Source organism: Notamacropus eugenii, chromosome 2 (assembly GCF_028372415.1).
Source record: "Notamacropus eugenii isolate mMacEug1 chromosome 2, mMacEug1.pri_v2, whole genome shotgun sequence".
Classification (NCBI taxonomy): domain Eukaryota; kingdom Metazoa; phylum Chordata; class Mammalia; order Diprotodontia; family Macropodidae; genus Notamacropus; species Notamacropus eugenii.
In genome coordinates, this window is record NC_092873.1 from 506,076,099 (window position 1) to 506,099,231 (window position 23,133).

Here is a 23,133-nt window from a genome sequence, read left to right on the forward strand (position 1 = left end):
TTGCTTTGGCTCACGACCTAAGCATCATTGTCAGTTGCTCATTCTTTCCCAGCCACCATACTCAATCAGCCAAGTCCTGTCATTTCCGTTTTTATAACATCTCTCACTATGCCCCCTTTTCTCATCTGATGCTGCCCCAACCCTGGTGCAGGCCCTCATCACCTCAGACCTAGATCATTGCCTTAATTGCTGAAGGGGAGGTTCTACCTGCCTCGTCTCCCCCCATTCCAGTCCACTCTCCACTCAACTGTCAAACTGATGTTCCTTAAAAACGGTTCTGATCTTGTCACCCCACACACTCAATAAATTCTGGGGACCACATACAAAATCTGTTATTATTCAAAGTTTTTCATTACCTAGAGCCCCTCCCTGCCTTTCCAGGTTTCTTACCCCTCTTCTCCTCTCCCACCAGGTACCCTGACACCCAGTGGCACTGGCCTCCTTACTATATGAGACCATCCATCTCCAGGTCCCAAATACTTTCTCTGGCTGTGCCCCATGTCTGGAATGTTCTCCCTCCTCATTTCCACCTTCTGCAAGAAGCCCTCCCCAGTCCTCCTTAATCTTAATGGCTTTCCTCTGTTGATGCTCTCCAATTTATCCTGCATATACTTTGTATACAGTTGTTTGCATATTGTCTTCCCCATTAGACTGGGAGCTCTTTGAGGGCAGGGACTATCTTTTGCTTTTCTTTGTATTTCCAGCACTTAACATAGCATCTGACACATAGTAGGTGCTTAATCATTGTTCACTGACCTGATTTGACTCTAACCCTAAATGCTAGCCCCTGATCTGGCTCAAGTCACCCTTAATATGAAGACAGGATAGACTAAGTCCCTCCCCCCACAATCAGTGGTGTATATGATCATGAACTAGCCCCTTAATCTTCCTCAGCCTCAGTTTCCTTATCTGCAAAAATAGAGGTCACAGTCTGCATTACCAACCCGCAGAGCTTTTAAGAGGAAAGAACTTTTCAAGGTACCATGACTTAAAAGTGGCAGCAGTGCTCGAAGATGAAGGAAACAAGTATTAAGGGTTTCATTCACCACGTGTAAAACCCTGGGAATACAGACAGAAAGGCCAAAGAGCTCCTGTTCTAAAGGAGCTCATGCTTTAATCGGGAGGGCCAATGCATAGGGGACATTTCAGTTGGAAAGGACCAAAGGTCCTCAGGGAGCAGCCACAGGGAATATGGGAAGGCTCAAGGTTCCTTAGCATGCATCAGCAAGTCAGCTGGCAGAGCCAGAGACCATGGAGGCAGAGAAGATGTGAAGGCTTCGTGGTCCTCTCTCCTAGCAGAACAATTTTAGCTCATGGCCGAGCTGGGAATGAGCCTGAAGAAGGATTCTGAGTTCCCTCCTGAAGGGAAGGAGCATTGGGATTGTCCAAGAAGGGGGGAGCAGAAGGAGACTGGCAGAAAGGTTATAGGGAAAGGACCTCAGCCATCCTGGATGAGGGAAACGCACAGGAGAAGGGTGTCACCCATACCCTTTCTTCCTACCCAGTTGCTTCCCCTGGGTATTGTTTTTCCTGGCTGGGGGCCTCGCACACAGTAGGAGTCTCACCAATGTTGGTTCTTGGTTAAGTTGAGTTCTGACTTTCTCTCCTTAGTAAGGAGTAGGCAGTGCATGGAAACAATCTTACCATGGTAGACACCCAAGAATTCTTCAGTGGTGGGAAGGGGCACAGATACAGGGGCGTCACTGGCTTCATGTGTCTTGTGGATGCTCCTAGGGACTTCCTTGGGCCATTCATGATGCCTCTGATGGGGGCCAGGAAGCTTCTACAAGCCCCTTGTCCTCTACAAAGACTTCTCCTCACCCACTGCCTGCCCCCTCCCTGCCCCCTGCCAGGAGCTCCTCTCTCCCTTTTTTCTTTCTCCAGTTATCTCATCCCCATCTGTCCTGAGGATGAGGCCCGCAGGCTCCTCAGCTCTGAAACCTTTTTTACGACTCTGCCTGTAATTAACTCAAGTCATAAAATTTTTCAAATCCAAATAGACATAATTAACATTTAATGCCCCTGGTTGGGGCCTGGACAGTCTGAGTGAGCCCAGCATCATCATAGATAGGGGAGGGAAGAGAGCCCTGGGCTCAGCCCTGCTCAAGATCCACATCCCGAAGGAGAGAGGATGATGGGGCACACTCTTCTGGGCCTAAGGGGCTGGGGCCAGGATTGGGCCTTGGAGCCCATCTCCCAGAATTCCAGGAGCTCTGGGAGAAGAGGATGGGCACTAAGGGGAGGAGGGGAGGCATTAGGCTGAGATCCTGAAGGGTGAGAGGAAGGCTTTCCTGCTAGAGTCCTCCTTGGCCTGGCCCAACAAGGCCCAGAAGGGTTCTCCAAGGCACTGCCTAAGCTAGTAGGGTGGGGCACCCAAGGCCCAGCCTAGCTAGGAGTGAGTGGTAGTAACAGGCTGTGTCTGGATGCCCTCACAGCTGACTCTCTGTTCCTGGGCCCCAGCCCTGCCCCTTCACCAGACACGGCTGCCTTTCTGCTCCCATAGACCCCTATTGTGGAGCAGCTGATCAGGGCTGGCTGTCACTGACCATCAATGACTGGGACTGACTGGAGGCCAATCAAGGCCAAGACTGCTCTTGGGGTAAGCTGGGGTTGCTCCAGACTGCGCAAGGCTAGGGTTGCTGCCTGGCACTGGCCAGTGTGGACCAACAATGATTCCATCTGACTGGGCTGCCCAGGGAAGAGTCACAGGGGCCCAAGCCACCCTCTCTTTGTTACCTTACTTCACATAACTCATCCTCATCCTCACATGTTGAAACCTGACCAGACTGCTTGCTCCCTGCATGCAACACTCCATCTCCAATTCAGGGCCTTTGCACTGGCTCTCCAAGAGGGACACACAGACAGATAGACAGGCAAGCAGGCAGGTAGAGACAGAGACATAAAGAGACAGAGAGAGACAGAGACAGATATGGGGGGTGGGGGAGGAGAAAGAGAGAGAGGACACTAGGAAAACCTTCTACTGTCCCCCAGGCCTGGAATGTTCTTCCTCCTCATGTCCCCCTCTTGGCTTCCCTGGCTTCTTTCAAATCCCAGCTAAAATCCTACCTTCCAGAGAATGCCTTTCCTGATTCTCCCTCCTTCCCTTTGCTTTCCCTCTGTTAATTATTTCCAATTTATCATGTTTATAGCTTGTTTGTACAGAGTGGCTTGCATGTCATCTCCCCCATTAGACTATGACCTCCTTGAGGAAATAGATTGTCTTGCCCCTGTGTATGCCCAGATCTTAGCACAGGCCCTGGCATATGGTAGGTGCTTAATAGGTGTTTGCGGCAGGTAGATGGTAGAGTGGATAGATAGAATTCTGGGCCTGGAGTCAGGAAGACTCACCTTCCAGAATTCTAATCTATACACTTTCTAGCTGGGTGACATTCCAGGCCTGGAGGACAGTAGAAGGTCCTAGTGTCCTCTCTCTCTCCCCTACCCCTATATCTGTCTCTGTCTCTCTTTCTCTGTCTCTTTATGTCTCTGTCTCTAGGGGCAGCTAGGTGGTACAATGGATACAGCACCAGTGCAGGAGTCAGGAGGACCTGAATTCAAATCTTACCTTAGACACTTGACACTCACTAGCTATGTGACCTTGGACAGGTCACTCAGCCCCAGTTGCCTCATCCTGGGTCATCTCCAGTCATCCTGATGAATATTTGGTCACTGGATTCAGATGGCTCTGGAGGAGAAGTGAGGCTGGTGGCCTGCACAGCCCTCCTTCACTCAAAACAAAGTCAAGTGCAAGTCATATCATCATTTCTCTGATGGCATGGTCTTCTTTGGCAACGAAGGATGTACACACACATGTCTCTGTCTCTACCTGCCTGCTTGTCTGTCTGTGTGGCCCTCTTGGAGAGCCATGCAAAGGCTCTGAACTGGAGATGGAGTGTTGCATGAAGGCAGCAAGTCACCTAATCCTTTTTGCCTCAGTTTCCTCATCTGTAAAATGAGCTAGAGAAGAAAATGGCAAATCACTCCAGTATCTTTGCCAAGAAAACCCCCAGTGGGTTCACAAAGAGTAGGACACAACTGAATATGACTAAACAATGACAATAGATAATTTTGACTGACTATAAAACGGCTTCCCTGATTCTTTCCTAGTTCACATTCTCCTTCTCTCTCCTCATCTCTGCCACTCAACTCTGTACTTCCTTCAAGATTCAACTCAGGTGCCACCTTCCTCTTAAAACCTTTTCTCGTCCCTGCTTCACCCCCATCAGCCAAGACTTAGATTCATTTGTATATATGACCTATGTACTCTAATGTATATACATGAGTTATTTGAGGGCAGAGATTTTTTCCGCTTTTATCTTGGTATCTCCAGCACTGAGTACCATGCCTAATATGTAACAAGTGTGTGTTGCTTTTTATGTCATGATATCAAGACCCTCCGCCATTCTGGTTGATATTCTCCATGACGGTTCTCTCTGTTTTAAGGAAGTCTAGGATTTCATTAGCTTTTGGAGGGCATTCCCCTTCTCCTGCTGATGGATATGGAGATGGTGGGCCACTCAGTCCCCTAGATCTATTTCAGATGGAAAGCTAGCTACCTGGATACCACTCTTCCCCCACTTGAGCAGTGCTCATTTTGGGAAAGCCAAAGGGAAGACTTGGATGAAGGCAGAGATGGACAACTGTTCATATAATTTGCCAATGACACAAAAGAAGAAGGGTGAGCTATCACATAGGGTGACCAAGGCAAGGTCCAGAAAGATTTTTATTAGATTAGAGCATTGGGCTAAACCTAATAAAATAGAATTCATTAGGGGAAGATGCAGTCTTACACTTGGGTTAAAAAAAAAATCAGCTTCACCAACACAAGATGGGGAGACTTGGTTGGACAACAGCTGGTCTGAAAGAGATCTGGATGTTCAGGTGGACCACAAGCTTGGTATGGATCAGCAGGGTGATGGGGCAGCCAGAGAAGCTCATGGACTACATTAAGAGAAAGGCAAGATTTCCAAGAATAAGAAAGCGAGAGTCCTGTTGTGCGCTGCCTTCATCAACCCTCATCTGGAGTCCTTTGTTTAATGTTGTACTCTCCAGTTTAAGAACAATGATAAGGTGGGGGAGGGAGGGAAGGAGGAATAACCAGGATGGTAAAGATGGTGAAGAACTTTGATCCCACTTCCTGTGTATGTGAATTAAAGGAATTGGGGATGGTCAGACAGGAGAAGAAAAGACTTGGGGTGGGGATGGGAAGGGAACATGAGAGATGACTCCAAGTGTTTGAATGGAAGTCAGAAGAACCCAGAGTAATAGGGGAGGAGTGAGGGGAAGGGAGTTTCAAAGAGGCAGATTTAAGCTAGAATTAGAAGTTTCCTAACAATGAGAGTCACCCCAGAGTGAGAGAAGACACCTTCGAGGTGGGGGAGGTGAGGCACCCTCTCCTTGGAAGTCTCTTGGCAGCTAAGTGGCACAGTAGTGAGAATCCTTGATGTGGAGTCAAGAAGACCTGAGTTCAAATCTTGCTTCACACACTAGCTGTGTGACCCTAGTCAAGTCACTTCACCTGTTGCTTTGGCTTCCTCAACTGTAAAATGGGGATAGTAGTAGCATCTGCTTTACAGGGCTGTTGTGAGGAGTCAAAGAAGATAATACTTATAAAGCACTTAGCACAGTGGCTGGCACATTGTGGGCATCATAAAAATGATAGCTTTGTAATATTCTCATTATTATTATCATCCAAATAGAGATTGGACAGCTCCTTATTGGGTAGTTGTAGTGAAGATTCTTTTTGTGTACGAGTTGGTCCCTTCCAGTTGTCAAATTCTCTTGCTACATTTTTTCTTCTTAGACTTGACCCGACATTCTTGCCTATTGTGATATCTTTTAAGGTTGCTTTTCAAATCCAACATGTTAGCTCAATGCCATCTGTGCCATGTTTGTCTGCCCCTCGAAGGGTCTCTTTCCTCTCTTGGCCTTTCATTCAAGCCTCAAGGACTTGCCTGCCAGAGAGACACTGGTCAGGTGTGTCAGAAATCAGAGAGATCAAACCACTAAGAGGCAAGGGCTCTTAATAGGTAGCTAGGAAGCCTAGATCTCCCAGGATGCAGCTCTGCTGCTCAAAAGCTGTTTGACCTTCATCAAGTCGATTCCATCTCTGAGCCTCAGTTTCCTCACCTGTAAAATGGGACTAAGAATCCTTGACCTGCCATCCTCATAGAATTTTACAAATGCCAACTGAAAGATTCTCTCAGCTTCCTTTGTAGAGCATCTTATGAATTGTAAAGTATACAGTACCTCTAGCTTCTGAGGCATCTTGTAGACCAAAGAATTTGGTAGACGGAAAACATGCATCAATTGCATCTGTCTCCTAGACAATGAAGCACTTTGTAAAAGGTGTATGCTTTGTACATGTAGAGTGCCTTGAAAATGCTCCAGTGTTTTGTGAAGGAAAAGCAGGTGGGCACTGTAAAGCTCCTTTTAAATTTGAAATCATCTCTGAGGACATAAAGAATCATGGAACATGGAAAGTTCCAAGTCAAGCTTTCTATACCAGTAGGAGGATTCAGAAGTGTCTGAGTGCCCAGACCTCAAAAGTGGTCATTAATGCTTTAATGTCACATTGGCCAAGCGCCAGTAGAGTGCCCCAGACATCTGTGCTTGGCCCTTACCAGATACTTATCAGATTTGCAGATGACACCAAGTTAGAGGGGATAGCTAACACAGCTAGACAGAGTTAGGTTCTAAGAAGATTTTTAATGGCTGGATCAGAACATTGGTCTTCATCTAAGATGCAATATGATAGGGGTAAATGCAAAATCTTATACTTAGATTCAAAGAGTAATAGGTGATTATTAATAATAGTAATAGTCGGTAATGTAAGATTTGCAAAACACTTTAAATGTTATCGCAGCATCACAAAATCAAACCCACAAGAACAAGATGGGTAAAGGACAGTTAGACAGCTGAAAAACATCTGAAGATTTGAGGGACAGCAAGCTCCACATAGCAGTCAGTTCGTGGGATCTTGGGTTGGCCTAAGTGGAGCAGAGCTTCTTGGAAGGAGGAGATGATGAGCCCACTGTCCTCTGCTCTGCTTAGACCACATATGGAGTCTTTTGTTCTGATCTGGGTGCCACCGTTTAGGAATGGCATGGATATGCTGGAGAGAGTCCACAGGAGGGCAGCCAGGATGGGGAAGGGTCTGGGGTCCATGATATTTAGGGATCTGGTGAAGGGGCTGGATATATTAGCCTGGGGCAGAGGACACTCAGAGAAGACATGAGAACTTTTCTCCAGTATTGGAAAGGTTGCTATGAAGAAGGATCAGAGGCCCCAGAGGGCAGAACCAGGAACAGCTGAGGGGGAAGGGGAGGGGATTGGGACCAGATGTCAAGAGAAACTCCCTAAACAGGAGAGCTGTGCCAGAGGAGGAGGGTGGAGGGGGCTCATCTGGTGGTGGTGGGCCTCCTTGGCAAACTTCAGACAGAAGTCAGGTGCCCAGTTACTTATCGGTCACTTTGTGGAGAGCATTCTAAGTTCCCCTGAGATGGAGCTTTGGGAATTCTGAGAAAGGATGGTGAGTAGAGTGTCTGGGTCTGTTCTGAGGAATCTCATTCCAAGGCCTCATATTGGGAACTCTAGGTCTGACTGAGCCCTGAGCTGGTGTCCCCACATCCTCAAGATTGTGCCAGTGCCTCAAGTTACAGGACATTTCACAGGTCAGCCCAGGTTTCAGAAAGGGGCTTTTCTGGAGCCTCCTGTGAAATAGGGGAAGGAGGAAGGCACAGAAACATCCAGAATACTCACATGTGTGTACACCTACAAGCAAAGACACAGGTACATGTATGGCCAACCCAACTAGCACACTCCAAAGTATTCTATAAATATCTGGTAATAGTATTATGGTTGTTAAGATGCAGTTAGGGACATGCCCATACTCACACCTGCAGACAGAAAGACAGACTTGCAGCTCACACACACACACACACACACACACACACACACACACACACACACACACACACACTTGCAGGCTGAGCCCAAGAGGTCACCTGATCGTGTTCATCATTGGCTTGAGAACTGGAGAGACATAGAAGAGAAGTTGAAGCCGTGTTTAGAGGAGACAACTTCAGAGATGTGGACGGACTTCAGTTTGCCCTTCTTTGCCCATCAGTTCTTGCCCCCCATCCTCCAGTGTATGGGGTGGGGCTCCCCCACAGGGGCAAGAGGCCAGCTGACCTAGGCAGTCCTCCCCTCCAGTCCTGGAGCCATAGCGACACCTACTGGCCACAGAAGACCTGTTTCCCTGCCGCTATGCTGAGCTTACCCAGAACCAGGAGACGCCCTAGAGGTAGATTCCTGAAAGGCAGAGAACCCTAGGGCCCTTCTAGCCCAGTTCAGCTCAGCCTAGCAGAGGGTTGAGAGCCGTGTATTTGGAGTCCTTGGGCCAATAACTGACTCCTGATAAAAGGCTGACATTTAGAGAGCTCTTGACTCTAATTCACAGGCTCATGGACTTAGAGCAGAGAAAGACTCTCCTTTTTCAGATCCGGAAACTGAGGCCCTGGGGAAGTGGTTCAAGCAGTAAGTTATCATCGGAAGTGGGATGTGAACTCAAGTTCTCTGACCCTAGCTAGAACCAGTGCTCCTTCCACTATCCCATATTGCTTCTTCTTTCAATGGCTCCTCACATGCACAGAAAACACCAGATTATGCCCCAGAAAGGCTGAGAACTGCCCAAGGTCAGACAACTTTCCTGGGCCTCAGTTTCCTTATCCTAAGATAAAGAGTTGAACTTGATAATCTCTAAGCTCCCTTTCACCTCTAACCTTTTAGCCTTCTGATTCCCCCCATGATTAAAAGGGAGCTTTAGAGATTTGGGGGGGAGGGGGAGAATGCCAAGGAAGAGAAGATGAAAAGAATGGAGAAAAGAGAACCAGCTTCCTCCTTCCAGACTCAGGCTGCACACTCAGATGCTGAGCACAAGACCATAGAGTGGAGAGCTAGAAGAATCTGTAGAGGATTTCAATCCAGATGCCTGGGATCAGGCTCCAGATGTGGCTGAGGAGGCCAGGTCCAAGCTGTGGGCTTCACATTAGTTTTGGCATAAGATTCTGAGCACCTAGGTTTGCATACCGGCTCAGGCATTCATTCCACGCGTGGGCTTGGGCAAGTAACTCTGTGTCCCTCTTTGGCCTAGGTTCCTCCCCTGTAAGGTGAGAAGGCTGGACCAGATGGTATCCCCTTCTGGTTCTCTATGCTATGATCCTATGGGCACATGGGCATCCATGCAGGCACACATGTCAGTCAGCCAGCAAACCATTAAAGGGGCCTGTGCTAGTTATGGGGGGGAAATGCAACGCTTAGAAAAGATCCAGTTCCTGCCCTTGGGTCTTTTGAAAGGAAGGAAAGGAAAAAAGATAGCAAGACACCATTGTAATACCCATTAAGCGGGAGTATCTCAGAGGGATGAGAACGCTTTGGACACTGTGAAGTCCAGTGGAGACCAATCATCAGTCATAATGCGGAAAGGAGGTAGGAAATAAGGGAAGCCTTCCTTATTACAAAGGACGAGTAAAAATTCGGTAGTTAAAGATGAACAGGAAGGAAATGTCAGGAGGGGGGAACTGTATGAGCAAAGGTACAGAGGCAAGATGTGTCAAGGTAATTCAAGAAACAAGTCACCCAGTTTGGCTGATCATAGAGTCCATGGAGGAAAGAAATGAAATAAGGCAGGCAAGGGGCCAGATGGCACAGGACTTTGAATGCCAGGCAAAACAGTTCACTTAGGAGGCAATTGGGAGCTTCTGTCAGTGTTTGAGAAGGGGAGAGATTTGACCAGAGTTGTGCATAAGGAAAATGAGTCTAGCTGAGTGGAGGAAAAATTGGGGGATTGGGAGAAGGGAAAATACCTAGGAGGAGGCCAAAAAGAGTACCCTCAGGGCCAGCCCATCTTGGCACTGCTCTTTTGGATATCCCAGCTCTCCTGCCCAGCCAACCCCTCTCCATCTGAGTTGAAACACCGCTCCAGTTCTGGGGTGGCTCCTGTGACTCATCTCCCACCCCCGTCCCCATCAACCTAGGCAACAACCAGATTGGGGGGGCGGGGTGGATAGAGGAGGAGCTGAGGCTTTTGTGGTGTGCGCCTTAGTGGTGATTAGTTAAAACATCAGAGTATAAACAGTCAATTGGTTCCAATAATTAATATTCCCACTCAGACATGGGGGGGGGGGGGTGGAATGTGTGAGAAGAGCCAGTGAGACAGAGAAGAGAGCCAGAAGAAAGAGGGTAGAGATGCGGAAAGGGAGGGGAGGGACGTGGGGGGAGAAAAAGCTGGGGGGGTCAAGACAGATGGAGAGGGAGAGTTCAAGAGGGAGAAGAGGAGAAGGGGAGGGGGAGAGACAGGAGAGAGGAGAGGAGTAGAGGCAGAGGGGGGAGAGACTGGGAGGTAAGACGGGAGGGGGGAGCTCTGAGTAGCGTGGGCCCCCTCGGCAGGAGGCGGATAGAAGGAGTTGGGGGGGGCGTCCACACCACTATTAATCTCTGCTCCTAGTGCGCTAACGAGGCTAATGCGGGCCGTGACAAGGCCCATCTCGCCACCTGATTTAGGGGCTCAGGACGGAAGCAGCTCCAGGAGGGGGAGTGGGGCGGGAGCCTGGGAGACACTAAACCAGCCAATAAATCTCAGCCCGAGCCACCCCTCCAGTCCTCGGGATTGAAACCATAGAACTGGGGGCGGTGGGGATGCGGTGCGGGCGGCTCCCTAGGGTAGGCTGTTTGTCTCTCTGCCTTCGCAGAATCCCTTTGGGTGGGGCCCGTCTCCGACCCAACCTGAGTCTAACCCTGAGCCTCACCCTGGCCCAGCCCGGGAGGGGGTGAGGGGCTGGCGACCAGGAACCCCCGCACCTTCATTTCTCAGGTCACTGCTTGGCTAATGGGCTATTAATTTGCTCAATCGTCCCCTGTGAGGCAAACTCAATTTCTGCCAGAGACTCTTCCCCGGCCGTGGACAGATGCTTGATTGATGGGAGGGCCAGCTGTCACCGGGCAGGGCCCGCCCGCCAGCCCTCCATGCCCCTCCCGCCCCCAGCCTGGCTTCGTTCCGCAGGGACCCCTCCCCTTCCCTCCTCTCCCCTCTTCCTCCTGTTTCTGAGGAAATGTGCTCCGTAGGCCCTGGCCTCACAGGTGAGGTCACCTGGCCAAGCTCTTGGTGATAGCGTCATCCCAGGCCTCGCCCATCCAGCGCCCTCTGCCCTCCTGCCTCTTCTCGATCCTTTCGTCCCTTTTTTCCACATTCGCTTCATTTTCTACCCTCCTCCTTTTCCTTCCCTCGCCCTTCTCCTCCCCTTCCTTTTCCCCCCACCCTTTCTTCCCAGGCTTATGGTAGAATGTCCCAGAGACCACCCAACTCAGCCCCTCCATTTTCCACGGGAAGAAACTGAGGCCCAAGGAAGAAAGCAGGGTCTAAAGAAGGACATCTCCTTCATTCTCCCTGGGCTCCCACCCACCCACCCACCCACTCCCTTCTCGGGTCGGAGCAGCGGGCCAATCCCCTGCCGTGTGCCCGCGGCCCTGTCGGCTGCAATGAGAAACGACAGGAATATTTAAGGACAAACAAGGTTTCCCAGCGCAATTTACGGCGCTTCCAGGCGGCCCCAGATGGGGCCAATCTGATGCTCGCCAGCAAATCCAATCGCATTTCCTTATCGGTGCATTATTTCAGGCGTTATCTGGCGCTGATGTGCTTATCAATTCAATTCCAGCCCGGCGGCGGCCTAACCCCCCACCTCACCCTCCCCTCCGCACTGCACTCTCCCCCCCCCCCCCCCACACACACACACCGGGTCCCGCCGTATATGCTCGAAAGGAGGAAGGTAAACAGGCGCCGGGGTCCCACGGGGGCCCAGGGGAGCTGGTGAAGATGCTAGGCAAAGGGGAGGCGGGTGTAAGAGAAAGGGGGCCGAGGCTAGATGGGGATGGGGGCCCGGGTCGGGGGGACTCTCCTTCTAGCTTCCGGCAGGCCCTCAGAGCCCCCACCCCCACCCAGCCGCCCCGCCCGCTGCCTAGCCCAGCAGAGGTGAAGGTGCCCCATTAACTCCAGGCTAAAAATGACAAATTCATCTTCGACGACAATTAAATGAAGTCGGTAACTGATGCTAATTGATCTTCGGAGGAGAGGGCTCCCCTCGGCTTCCGCATCTTCCTCCTCCTCCCTCCTCCACCCCCACCCCCCCATCCCCTAGCTCCCAGTACTTCCCCCACGCCCAGCAGCCCCGGCTGCCCTCCCCGCATGCCTTCCAGGTTCCTAACTTCTCTGTTGCTGCCGGCTTCCTGCCTTTCTCCCCTCTCCTCATATCGCCTCTCTGCCTCAGTTTCTATCTCTGTCCTTGAATGCTCTGCCAATCCTCCCCTCCTCCCTAATGCCTTCTCTCCTACTTCTCCAGCCTCTAGTTGCCAGGGCTGCCCCTCCCCTCCTTTTCTCCCTCCCTCCCTCTCTCCCTCACCAAAGCTCAGGCTTTATTAGTCTTGGGTCATGATCCCAGGTCCTCATGGAAGTAGCTGACAGGCCAGGCCAGAAAGCTCAATAGGAATTTCATGGGGAAATAGTACTATGTTCCTGGAAGACACTGGTAAAGAGAGGCCTGTCTTCTCTTGATAGGTCACTGGCCTCCAGAAGAGGAGAGAGGCTAGGAGATCTTAGTCTAAGTCATCCAGGTCCCCAGGCTGCTACAGACATGAACTGATGCTGCCTCTGGCTCAGTTGGGATCCCTAGGAGGACCAGGATAGGCAATATGCAGCCAAGAGGATGACTGGACAGCTGGATCCAGTGGAAGCCAACAAGTCATCTTGGGTAGAAATTATAGACCTGCCTCTGTCCTACTCCCCCCTCCCCACCCCCATCCCTCTGACTGTCACTGTGTCTCTCTGTCTTTCCAGCCCTCCCTCTCTCCTGCTCCCCTTTGGGGAGCTGAAAGGTAAGTTCATCCATACCCACCACAGGGTACACTCTGATAGAAACAATCTACATCCCTGTCTCCTGGATCTGGGGCAGAGGGAGCAGAGAAGCCCAAGGGAGGGGAGGAGATAAATAAGAGTTGGTATCAGCCCCTCGATAAATACACATGATGTGTTCTACCCCCTCCCAACTCACTTCAGCCACTGCAGATACCTATTAATCCTGACAGACGAAGGCCAGCCTGGGTGGGTAATGCAAACTGATCCATCAAACTGCACACTCAGATTCCCCCACTCAGTGGGCCAGCCCCCAGCCCCCACCTGCCAGTTCTGGAGCCATGGGAGGCCCCACTAGACAAGTGTATTACATGGATAATGTATTGGACATATTAATAAAAATGCCTGAACAGCCCAGCCCTGGCCCAGCCCTGGCCATGACAGAGCACATATCACGGGCAGCAGAGCATGCTTGACATGCTGTCTTATCAGAGTGATAACCACAGCCCCTATCTCTAGAGTGCTTTCTTCCCAAAAGTCTTGGAGGGGGGAAGCAGTATTGCAAGTATCACTTGCCCCATTTTACAGATAAGAAACTGAGGGTCAGAGAAATCTATTTCCCCAAGGTCATGAAATCAGGAGTATCAGGGACAGGATTTGAACTTGTCTCCTGCCCCCCCACTAGTTCATTACTAAAGAAGATCAACAGCTCCTTCTTCCTGCTACCAGACTGTCTGATCCAGGGCCCTGATTCCATGAAACCTAGGAGTGTAGGAAGAACCAAAAATTTGGTTTCCAGGCCATGAGTTCTGGCTCTGGTTTGCAGGTCATGTCTTCTGGGTCCTGTATTCTGAGTCCTGTGTTCCATGTCTGATATTCAATTCCACTGTATCTACAGAGCAATAAGCTTGAGTGACGTTTGCAGAGTTGTGTTCTGTTAGATCAGATCTAGGTTCTAAGTTCCAGGTCCAGCTTGTGTGTAGGCCCTGCTTAGAGTCCAGAAGACAGGTACAAGACCTGGCTTACAAGCTTGAAGAGTGAAGTGGCCTCATCCTTTCTCTTACCCGAAGCATGCAGTCTGACTCATCCCTGAAAAGAGGAGAAATGGCCTTGTTCAGGGCCCCCATGGACATTTAGGAAGAGAGGCCTTACACATAGGCTCAGGATCCCCTACTACCCCCTTAGCCTGGGTCAGCACTGCCTGGAGTCCTTGCAAGTTTTGCCTATCTCCATCCCCAGCCTGCTCATTCTCTGCCAAGGCATATCTGAGTTATGACCCTCCAGGAGGTAACAAATTCAGCCTGAGCAGCCCCTTCCCTCCAGTTGGGATTTGGAGATGGACACTGTAAGCCTTGCTAGAATCTCCCAGCCTGGCCACACCCATCTTCCCAGGTGCCATCACCCCCAGTCACACCATGCCCAACCTTGTCCTCCTCACTTACATAATCATCCACAGGAGGCTGACCAGCCAGGAGAACAGAGGGCCAGAGTGGGGGAGAGAGGGGGGAGTGGCTTGTAAATTCTCTCCTCCAGTGTTTGAAGATCTGCCATGAGGAGGAGGAATCAGATTTGTTCTATTTGTCCCCAGAGTGCAAAGCCATGAACAATGTCGAGAAGATGCCGAGTTAGGTTCAGGCAGATCAGAGTTGCCCCAAAGGGTGATGGACTGCCTCCAGAGGTGGTGAGCTTCCCATCCTTGGAAGTATTCTATCAGAGACTGATTGACCACTTGTTGGGGGAGATGGGGTTCATGTTTAGGTCTGGGTTCAAGGTACCTCTCATTAAGATTCTGTGGCCATCCTTGTCCTCACAGCCATAATCTCCATCACCGTCCCTGAAAACATTGCCAATGAGGCCAAAGCTCTCCTTGGATCAGGGACCATATGCTGGGGAATGACTGCCTTCAACCTTCTACACTCAGTGCCCAAGCATTAGGGGTCAGGAGGTTGAGAAGCACTTCCCAGCTCACCCCTCAGCTCAGGCAGCATGAACATGATCCAGTAGGCCCCAAACAGAAAGACCAAGGACGGAAGCAAGGAAGGAGAGAATAGCTCTGGCTCCCTAGTGAGGCTCTGGGCCTGCCCCCCTCCCTTGCCTGCCTCCCTCCTTCTCCTCCAAAGTCTCCCCCTTCTCTTCCTCACTCCTGGGCTCACACTCGCTCGCGCTCAATCAGCCGCTGTCAGACCTCCGGCCTCGGCATTTTGGTGAAGAATCTCTCGGCTAAAAATTGTTGTCAGTCCCATTTCCTGGTTATCAGCTGGAGGGCGGCTGCAGCCTCGCCCGGGGATTAGCGGCCCACGTCGGTAGGACGGGCAGAGCATCCGATAACGCCACAGCACCGCCAGCCACCGCCTTGCCTCCCCCATCCATCATCTTTAGAGTTGACAGGTCCCCCCCAACACTGCCGCCACCCACTCACCCACCCATCACGTCTCTGTCCTTGCCTAGTTCCCAGTTTCCTCCCTGGGTTGAATTGAATGGGATATGGCAGGCTTAGGAGCTACCAAGGACAGAGGCATGCACCCTAGAAGGATAGAGGGACAGGCAGGCTGATTGGAGAGAGGGACTAGTCAGTCTTATGCCAAGGACCTGGGGGCTCTGGGTCATCACTATTGGGCCCACTATGCCTAGCACCAAAGCCAATGAGAGAGGAAGAGTGGCCACGTCTTGGGTTTTGTATAGTGTCCACCAAGGAATAATCAGCGTGGTGAGGGGCCATGTTCAGAAAGGCCTCAGACTCCATGGTGGGGGTAAGAAGCACAACCTTTACCACTGGAAGGGACCTTAGAGATGATCTAATCCAAACCCCTCCTGGACTGAGAGGAAGAGATTGGGAGAGAAGGAAATTCTTCTTTTTTGAGCTCCTGAAGAGCTATTCTGAGAAGGTGGCATGAGGCCAGTTAGGCTTGACCCTGGAGAGCAGAACTGGAAGCACTGAGATAGTAAAAAAAGAGCAGATTTCATGGGTGATCAGGAATATCCTAATAATGAGAGCTGTCCCAGGACTAAAGGGGTGCTCCCAGCAATGGGAGGATCCCCCTCAATGGAAGTCCTTAGGTAGAGGCTGCAAGAGTCCAGATCCAAGATGGAGAGGAAGGGATTCTTGTACATCTCCAGGCTTGATAGAATGCCTGAGAGTCTCGGCTTGACTGAGACTGGGGGTGGGGGGAGACATGGAAGGTGCAAGCCAAAGTCATGGGGTAGAACAGCTGGGGGATGAGAACAGGGGGAGGCAAGGCAAGCAAGAGCTGCCGAAGGCCTTGGAGTCCCAGAGGTGATGGCCACAGATGGTCCCAGAGAAGGGACAAGATGTGAAGTGGGCTGGGGCTGGAGTCAAGTAAGATTCTTTTATTGAACCTGAGTGTCCCTCAGTCTCAACCTCCCAGAGAGGATCTGGAGTCAGGGCTGTGCCAAGGTGTGCTTTGGGCACAAGAACCCCCCAACTAACATTCTGCTTATCTTTGTGTTTCCCTGTCTACGTCTGGCCTTCCTCCCTACCTCCCTGCCTCCCTGCCTTTCTAGGTAAGAAGAAGGCAGCAGCAGCAGCAGCAGCGGCAGCAGCAGCAGCAGCAGCAGCCCTATTCGACAGCCAGGCCCCCACCTGCCCCATCTGCCAGGTCTTGCTTCGGCCTGGGGAGCTGCAGGAACACATGGAACAAGAACTGGAGAAACTCACCCAGCTACCTAGCAGGTACAGTCCACCAAGACAGTCCTGCCACCTGCACAGCTGCCAGTCCCATGGGAGCCCCCAAGTCAGAGGGCCAGAGCCTCTCCCAGGGCCCCTAGCCCCAGAGACTCCCATGGGGCTCCTAGCCCCAAGCTCTGCCTCTTTCTCCCCGTCTTGCTCCCCGACTCTTGTCCCCAATGACTCATCAGATTCTCTGAGCCTTCCCCAGCATTAGACCCCAGTCTCTTACTCCTACCTCCTTTCCCCCAAATGAGCAGTGAGGGATTAAGATCTAGGGGAGGAGCAGGCCTCTGAGGGAGGGAATGAGATTGGGGGCAGACCCAGCATGGTTTGAGCTAAGGAGAGTGTTGGCATATTCTGGCTCCCCAGTGGCCCAGGGATCCCCCTTTCCCCTACAAAGTTACCCTGGGAAGGGCTTGGGGGGAGGGAGTAACCCGGTAAGAAGTTGTGGCTCAGCCATCAGGGCACCTGGGGCCCAGGCCCTGGATCAGTGGGGCAGGCTTGAGCCCCCACAGCCCCCTCTGCTCTGCAGAGCCAGTGAAATCCCGCCTGATCGATGGAGCTGAAGAGCTCCTCGCGACGGGTCGATGGGTTTTTATCTGTCTCGGCCGGCCCGCCCGCTGACAGCGCGCCCGGCAAAGGCGTTCCAAGGGCGCCCCCCCCAAACTGCCTGGCCCTGGCACCTGACGAGGCTGCCTGATTTATCTTAATTTTTAATTGGAAAAAATTTGCGAATTAATTGATTTCCCGGACTTGCCAATTAAGGCTGTAATTGGGTGCGGGAGGGATTCCCAGGAAGGGTCATGAGGGTGGGGGGAGAGAGTCAGGCCTCCCCTCTCCCAGGCTCCCTCTTGTGGGTCCCTCCTGCCCATCACCCACTCCCACAGTGGGAGACATTCAAAGACATACTCTCCCAACCAAAACAGACCAATACAGTCACTGTAACCACCCACTCCCCCACCCCAGGAGCAGGACAATAGAGCCACAGCCGGGACCAATAGTGTCCCAAGGAGGAGCAGGTATAGGAGGAAAGAGAATGAGTCAGGTTGAGCTGAAGGTGGTGCTAGGTCATCCCCCAGGGAGGTATCTGGTTTGTGGTTGGGGGTGGGGGTTGGGGGTGGAGGATAGGCCTTAGAATCTGGAAATACAAATAAAGAAATGTCTTCCAACATCCACAAGGCCCTGAGCTCTGAGGATCATGCTGGGGGGAAGGGAGGGGCAGGCAGACCACTTTTGGGGCTTCCTCAGGAAATCTCGTGTTCTAAAGCCTGTGTCTCTGGACGAGTCAGGAAGAACAAATAGGCGCGAGGGCCACCCCCAGACCCCAGGCTCCCAGGCCCTGCTCATGCTCTCTGCCTCATCTAAAGCCTAGCAGGCTGATGGAGGTGATGGCATGGCTGGCAGAGGGGCAGGAGCCAGGAGCGGCAGCGGCAGCAGCAGCAGCAGCTCTGGGCCTCTGCCTGCCTCGGTGTTTGGTTGGGTAATGAGCTAGATAAACAATTCCCCCAATAGATTAAAGCTCAGCAGGGGGCGGAGGGGAAGGCTCAGTGCGGGCAGCTCCCTGCCTCTTTATTTCCAAGGATAATTCGGTGTAAATCACCTTAATTAAAAGTGCCAGCCTGGGCTGGGTGCAGGGACCAGTGCTGGGGCCTGCTCATGATTTAAAGCTCCCGGATCATTCAGTGGCTGGCAGGCAGCAAGTGGGGAGATCATCAGAGCCTCTCTCCTGCTCCCTCCCTCCCTCCCTCCCTCCCTCCTCCTCCTCCTCCTCCTCCTCCTCCTCCTCCTCCTGTCCTTACAACCTCCATCTCCCCAGGGCTGCCATTCCCCAGGGGCTGGGAGGGATGGTCAGAGAATGGAAAGCAGTATTTGCCCAGCCTTGGGCCTAAAAGGAGTCCCTAGTGCCCTGGCAGGAGTCTCTACTGAGCTGAGGTTAGCCCATGTGAATGGAGGGGGCACAGGAGTCCGGCTGGGTCAGTCATTCTCTCTGCCCTCCTGCCAATGCACAGGGGTTCTGTTGTGTGCTGTATTCAGGCCCCTCTGCCTGTCCTGTGGGCCTGCATGATCAGGGCTGTGGGCTGGCACAAGGACTAGGCTTTGAGGGAACAGATTGATGACAGGCCCAGGGATGGTCTACTCCTTGCTCCTGTCACTCCTGCTTAGTGGGAGGGAGATGGCTATGCATGTGGATGCTAGGATTAAACCCAGCCTGGGCCTCCCACCTTTCTGTCCCACTTTAAGAGGAGGGGCATGGGGAGAATTTGTCTCTGCCTCAATGGGCCTTGGGCCCCAGAGCAGCTGCCAGCCCATCAAATTCTAGGAATTGTCCACAGCCTAGTTTGATCTTCAGGGTCATGGCTCTGGGGGTGGAGGAAGGTAGGGCAGTTGCATGTCTGTCTAAGAGCCCCCTCCCCTCAACAGCTGCCCCAGGTCTGAGAGGTCTGTAGGTAACTGAGGACAAGGCTGGGATGGGACAGTGCCTGCCCCACCTGGGGAAAAGGCAAGGTCATGGGATATAGGGAGACCCTGGGGCAGGGATAGAGGAGGGCTGCTGCTCCTGCACCTGTCTTGCATCCTGTTCCCCAGGGACTCTGGAAACCTTATCTGCGTGTCCTCTTTCTTTGCAGCAAGAATTCTCTCCTGAAGGAGGCCATGGCCCCTGGCACCCCCAAGGTAGGTGGCAGAGCCCATCTCAGGCACCCATCAGGTGTCACAAGCTCATCACATCCCATGCACAGTCATACCCTCCTTGCAGCATTGAGGGGGAGTCTTCCATTGCTGGGAATGCTCCTTCAACTGTGGGGCAACTCTCATTACAATGATGTTCCAATGAACCCTGAGAGCCTAACCTCCTCCTTCTGGCAGAAATCCCCTCAGCAACAAGGAATTATCCTCCAAGGAGGAAGAGGCAGAATTCACCCCCTCCTCAGGCAATCCATGCCTCTTTGGGACAGCCCTCAAGCTTAAAAAGTTCGAGTGGATAGAGTGCCAGGACCTGGAATCAAGAAGACTCATCTTTGTGAGTTCAAATCTGGCTTCAGACACCATGTGACCCTGGATGAGTCACTTAACTCTCTTTGCCTCAGTTTCCCCATCTGTAAAATGAGCTGGAGAAGAAAATGGCAAACCACTCCAGTATCTTTACTAAGAAAACCCCAAATGGGGTCACAAAGATGTGGACACAACAGAAACAACTGAACACACACACACCTAACACCTAGCACAGAACACAGTCCTTCAGATACTTGAGGACAGTTTTCATGTCTCTCATGAGTTTTCTCTTCTCCCAATTAAGAAGAACCCCTGGTTCCTTCAACTAATGTTCTTAGGACAAGATTTCTAACCAGTAGCAGCCAGCAGCTTCCCCTTCTCTGGTCACTCCCTGGGAATTCCTTCCCTACCCCCTCCCACCTAGTTCTCCCTATGCTTTACACAGTCCTGGAGTTTACCCACTCTTAGGGCAGACATAAGGATGCTGACTCCCTGCCTTCCCTGCGTGGCCAGCCCTCTGCTCAGCTGTATTTGGTGGTGGGAACTGGAAGGCTGGTCCCAGGGAGCATTTGCTCCTGGGGGAGAAGGAGCTGCCCCCCCAGAAAGGAATGCGCAGGAGGATCACTTATCATAAGGTGGGACTGGGAGTGTGGATAGAAGTTGGGATGGGGGCTGGAGCCAGCTCTTAAAGGAGTCAAATTGAAAAAGAAGTAAGGACAATGGCATGAGCAGACCCTGAGGCAGGGGTGGGCCAGGGCAGGTTGGCTGAGGGTTGGGGGTGAGAGCACTGCAGGGCTGCTCACTGAACCACAGGACCCACCAAGGGGAGGGAGACTATTTCTGGGGAATTGAGGTAAAATGAGATGGAAAGGACAGGGTAGATTTCTGAAGACCTTGATTGCCCCACTGAGGTATTAGACTATTCTCCTTTGGCAATGGAGATGCATTTGTGTGGTCCATGACATGGTCATACTGGCCAATCTAGGAACATCAATTTGGCAGCTGTGTGGAAAGGCTGAGGCTGGAGGCAGAGAGACCCTCAGGAGGCAGCTGCAATAATCCAGGCAAGAGGCAATGCGGCCTGAAAGAGAAGAGGGAGAGAAACTGTGGAAGGGGAGATTCAGTGGGACCTGATAATGGCTTGGACGTGGCCCCTGCTCAGAGCAGGCTGCTCTCCCTTGGCTGAGGTTGGTGGAGGCTGGCCCCTCCCTGTTGCTGTCCTACCCCTCATCTCTTTCTCTGGCCTGCCTTAAGGTGGGGAGCAGACTGTCAAAGCCTCTCTCAGGAGGTGCTAAGTGATATTTGCCCCTCTTTGGAAGCTGAGTTAAAGCCTTCATCAGGCAAGGAACACTTTGTGCAGAATCCCACAAAAGGCGCTGGTGCGGTCAGAGATAAAAGCGGGTACTAGCAAGAGCGAGCAGGAACGGGGCTGCTCGGGTGACAGCCACTGATGGATTGTTTAAGGGAAATAGACTCCCCGGCTTGGCTCAAGCCGCCCCCGGCAGCAGCCCCCACCCAGCACTTAATAGTTTCAAATGACCAAGCTTAAAAGGAAAGTGCATGTCAATGGCACTCGATGACCCCCCCCTCAACCCTCCCCCACATCTGGCCCCCTCTCCCTCCACATCTGGTCCCTTCCTTCCCCCACATTTGACCCCAACTACTGGGGGGGGGGGGCAGGGAGAGGAGCAGCCAGCAGGGGCGGGTCTGACGGCTAAAGTGGAGGCAATTTTGGTCCATTTTCTCAGTGCTGACAAATACCAGGTCACCCCCACCACCACCATCACACATACACATACACATACACACACACACATACACACACACACCACACCACACCACACACACAGATACAAACACAGGCACCCAGAGGCTTTAATCACACATACAATTTTGTAAAAACATACAGTGTTCCACTTACAGAAACACCAGGGAGCACATAAAGGAGGGAGGATGAGAGAGTCCCAGGAGCCACCAGAATCCTTAGAGAGACAATCTTTCAGTCACTCATTTTACAGATGAGGCATTTGTTCACTCTCTTTGCCCCACACCCATACACATATGAATGTACAAATGTATACATGTGTGAACATTTTTAGGCTCCAGCACCAAGATTCATGCCAAGCCAGCATCTGCTCACTTTGGCTCCTTGCTTAGCCACAGGGCCAGGCTTGGGAGGACCAGGAGAGTGAGCTGGGCAGTGGGCATCTGCGAGTGTTCAGGATGAGGAGACTCAGGGAGGCAGCTGGGCAGTGACTGTGGGTACTGGAACTGAGGAGGGGAGTCAGATCAGGAGGAGGAGGAGGGAGAGAGGAAGTCTTGAACAAGATTGATGGTCTCGTTGCCATTAAGAAAAAAATTAGCCAGTGGCGGCCATCATATTAAAGGGTGAAGAAGCCGTGAATTATTTTCTTAAAGATCTTATCGCTTACAATGATAATTTTACCTTGCGAAAGGCCACTTTTAATGAGGCGAGGAGCCGGGCACAGAGTCATGATTTAATGCCAGCGGTTTTTTTCCCAAGCACATTTTCCCGATCTTGTGCCCGTGTTTAAAAAGCGCTGGTGACCTTTTTTTATTCTACTCGCCCCAGGTGTGAGGCGGCTGAAGCGGAGGGGGAGGCCCTGCCTCTCAGGGTTTATCACCTCCCCGGGGGCCCCTCACCTCTCCCTTCCACAAAGAGATAGATGGATGAGGAGGAGTGAGGGGAGACTGCCTAGTACTGCCTAGAAAGCTTCACAGAAGTCAAGTCAGAGCAGGAGAAGGAAGGAGAAGTGGAAGAGCAGGGGAAAGAGGAAGAGGAAGGGGAGGAAGAAGAGAGAAATCATAAAGAATTAGCTGAGATCTCACACACTGGCAGGGCCCCCAAAGTGGGGCTGGAAGGGTCCAAGACCCCTCAGGATATAGGGAAGGAAACAAGCAGAAGAAAAACCAGGAAGTGGGCCAAGCTTACACAGGTAGCAAGCACCAGAACCGGGCTTCCTGCTCAGCGTCTGATTCCAAAGAGCCCTCCTTGGCACTACCCCTCTTGTCCTCAGTCCTCCTTGGCTGGGCCCCTGGCTGGTCAGGGTGACAGCCAAGGGCCAGAGGATTGGGGAGAGGTGGCATGTTGAGGCAGGAGGCTTGTGAGCAGGGAGAGAAAGGCTGATAGCAGAGACTGGCTCAGCCTTGTGTGTTATCCAAGAATTTCATCTTGCCCTCCTCTCCCGTGGGGGTCCCACAACCCTGAGTAGTTGGGAAAGAAGGATTGGGAGACCAAGATAGGCTAGATGGAGCTCCTGAGTCCCAGTCCTTGTGGAGGATGAGGCAGAGGGGTGGCTCTCTGCTGCCTGTGTCCTTTCTCCCCGAAATGGATTCTCAGGCTACTTGGAAGGTATTAGTCACTGAGCAGAATGTGATGAGTTTGCCCTGCTTCTCCAGGGGCCTCTGACAGCTCCTTCTGTACATGCTAGAAGAGCACAGAGGTTCCATTCCCACCTAATTTCCCTGGCCCTTCCCCACCGAAAGCCTAAGAACAGAGAGACTGTGGCAGCTTCTAGCCCAGCCC

The 23,133-nt window shown here is 51.9% G+C and overlaps 1 protein-coding gene across 4 annotated transcripts in view; it reads left to right on the forward strand.

Moving 5' to 3' along the window:
- RNF220 (ring finger protein 220) overlaps positions 1-23,133 on the forward strand; it is a 244,075-nt gene that overhangs the window by 184,229 nt on the left and 36,713 nt on the right. For all 4 annotated transcript variants that reach the window (XM_072649191.1, XM_072649193.1, XM_072649192.1 and 1 more), the window contains exons 2-3: positions 16,430-16,598; positions 19,223-19,268. In XM_072649191.1, the coding sequence (XP_072505292.1) occupies positions 16,430-16,598; positions 19,223-19,268 (215 nt within the window). The remainder of the gene's footprint in view (positions 1-16,429; positions 16,599-19,222; positions 19,269-23,133) is intronic.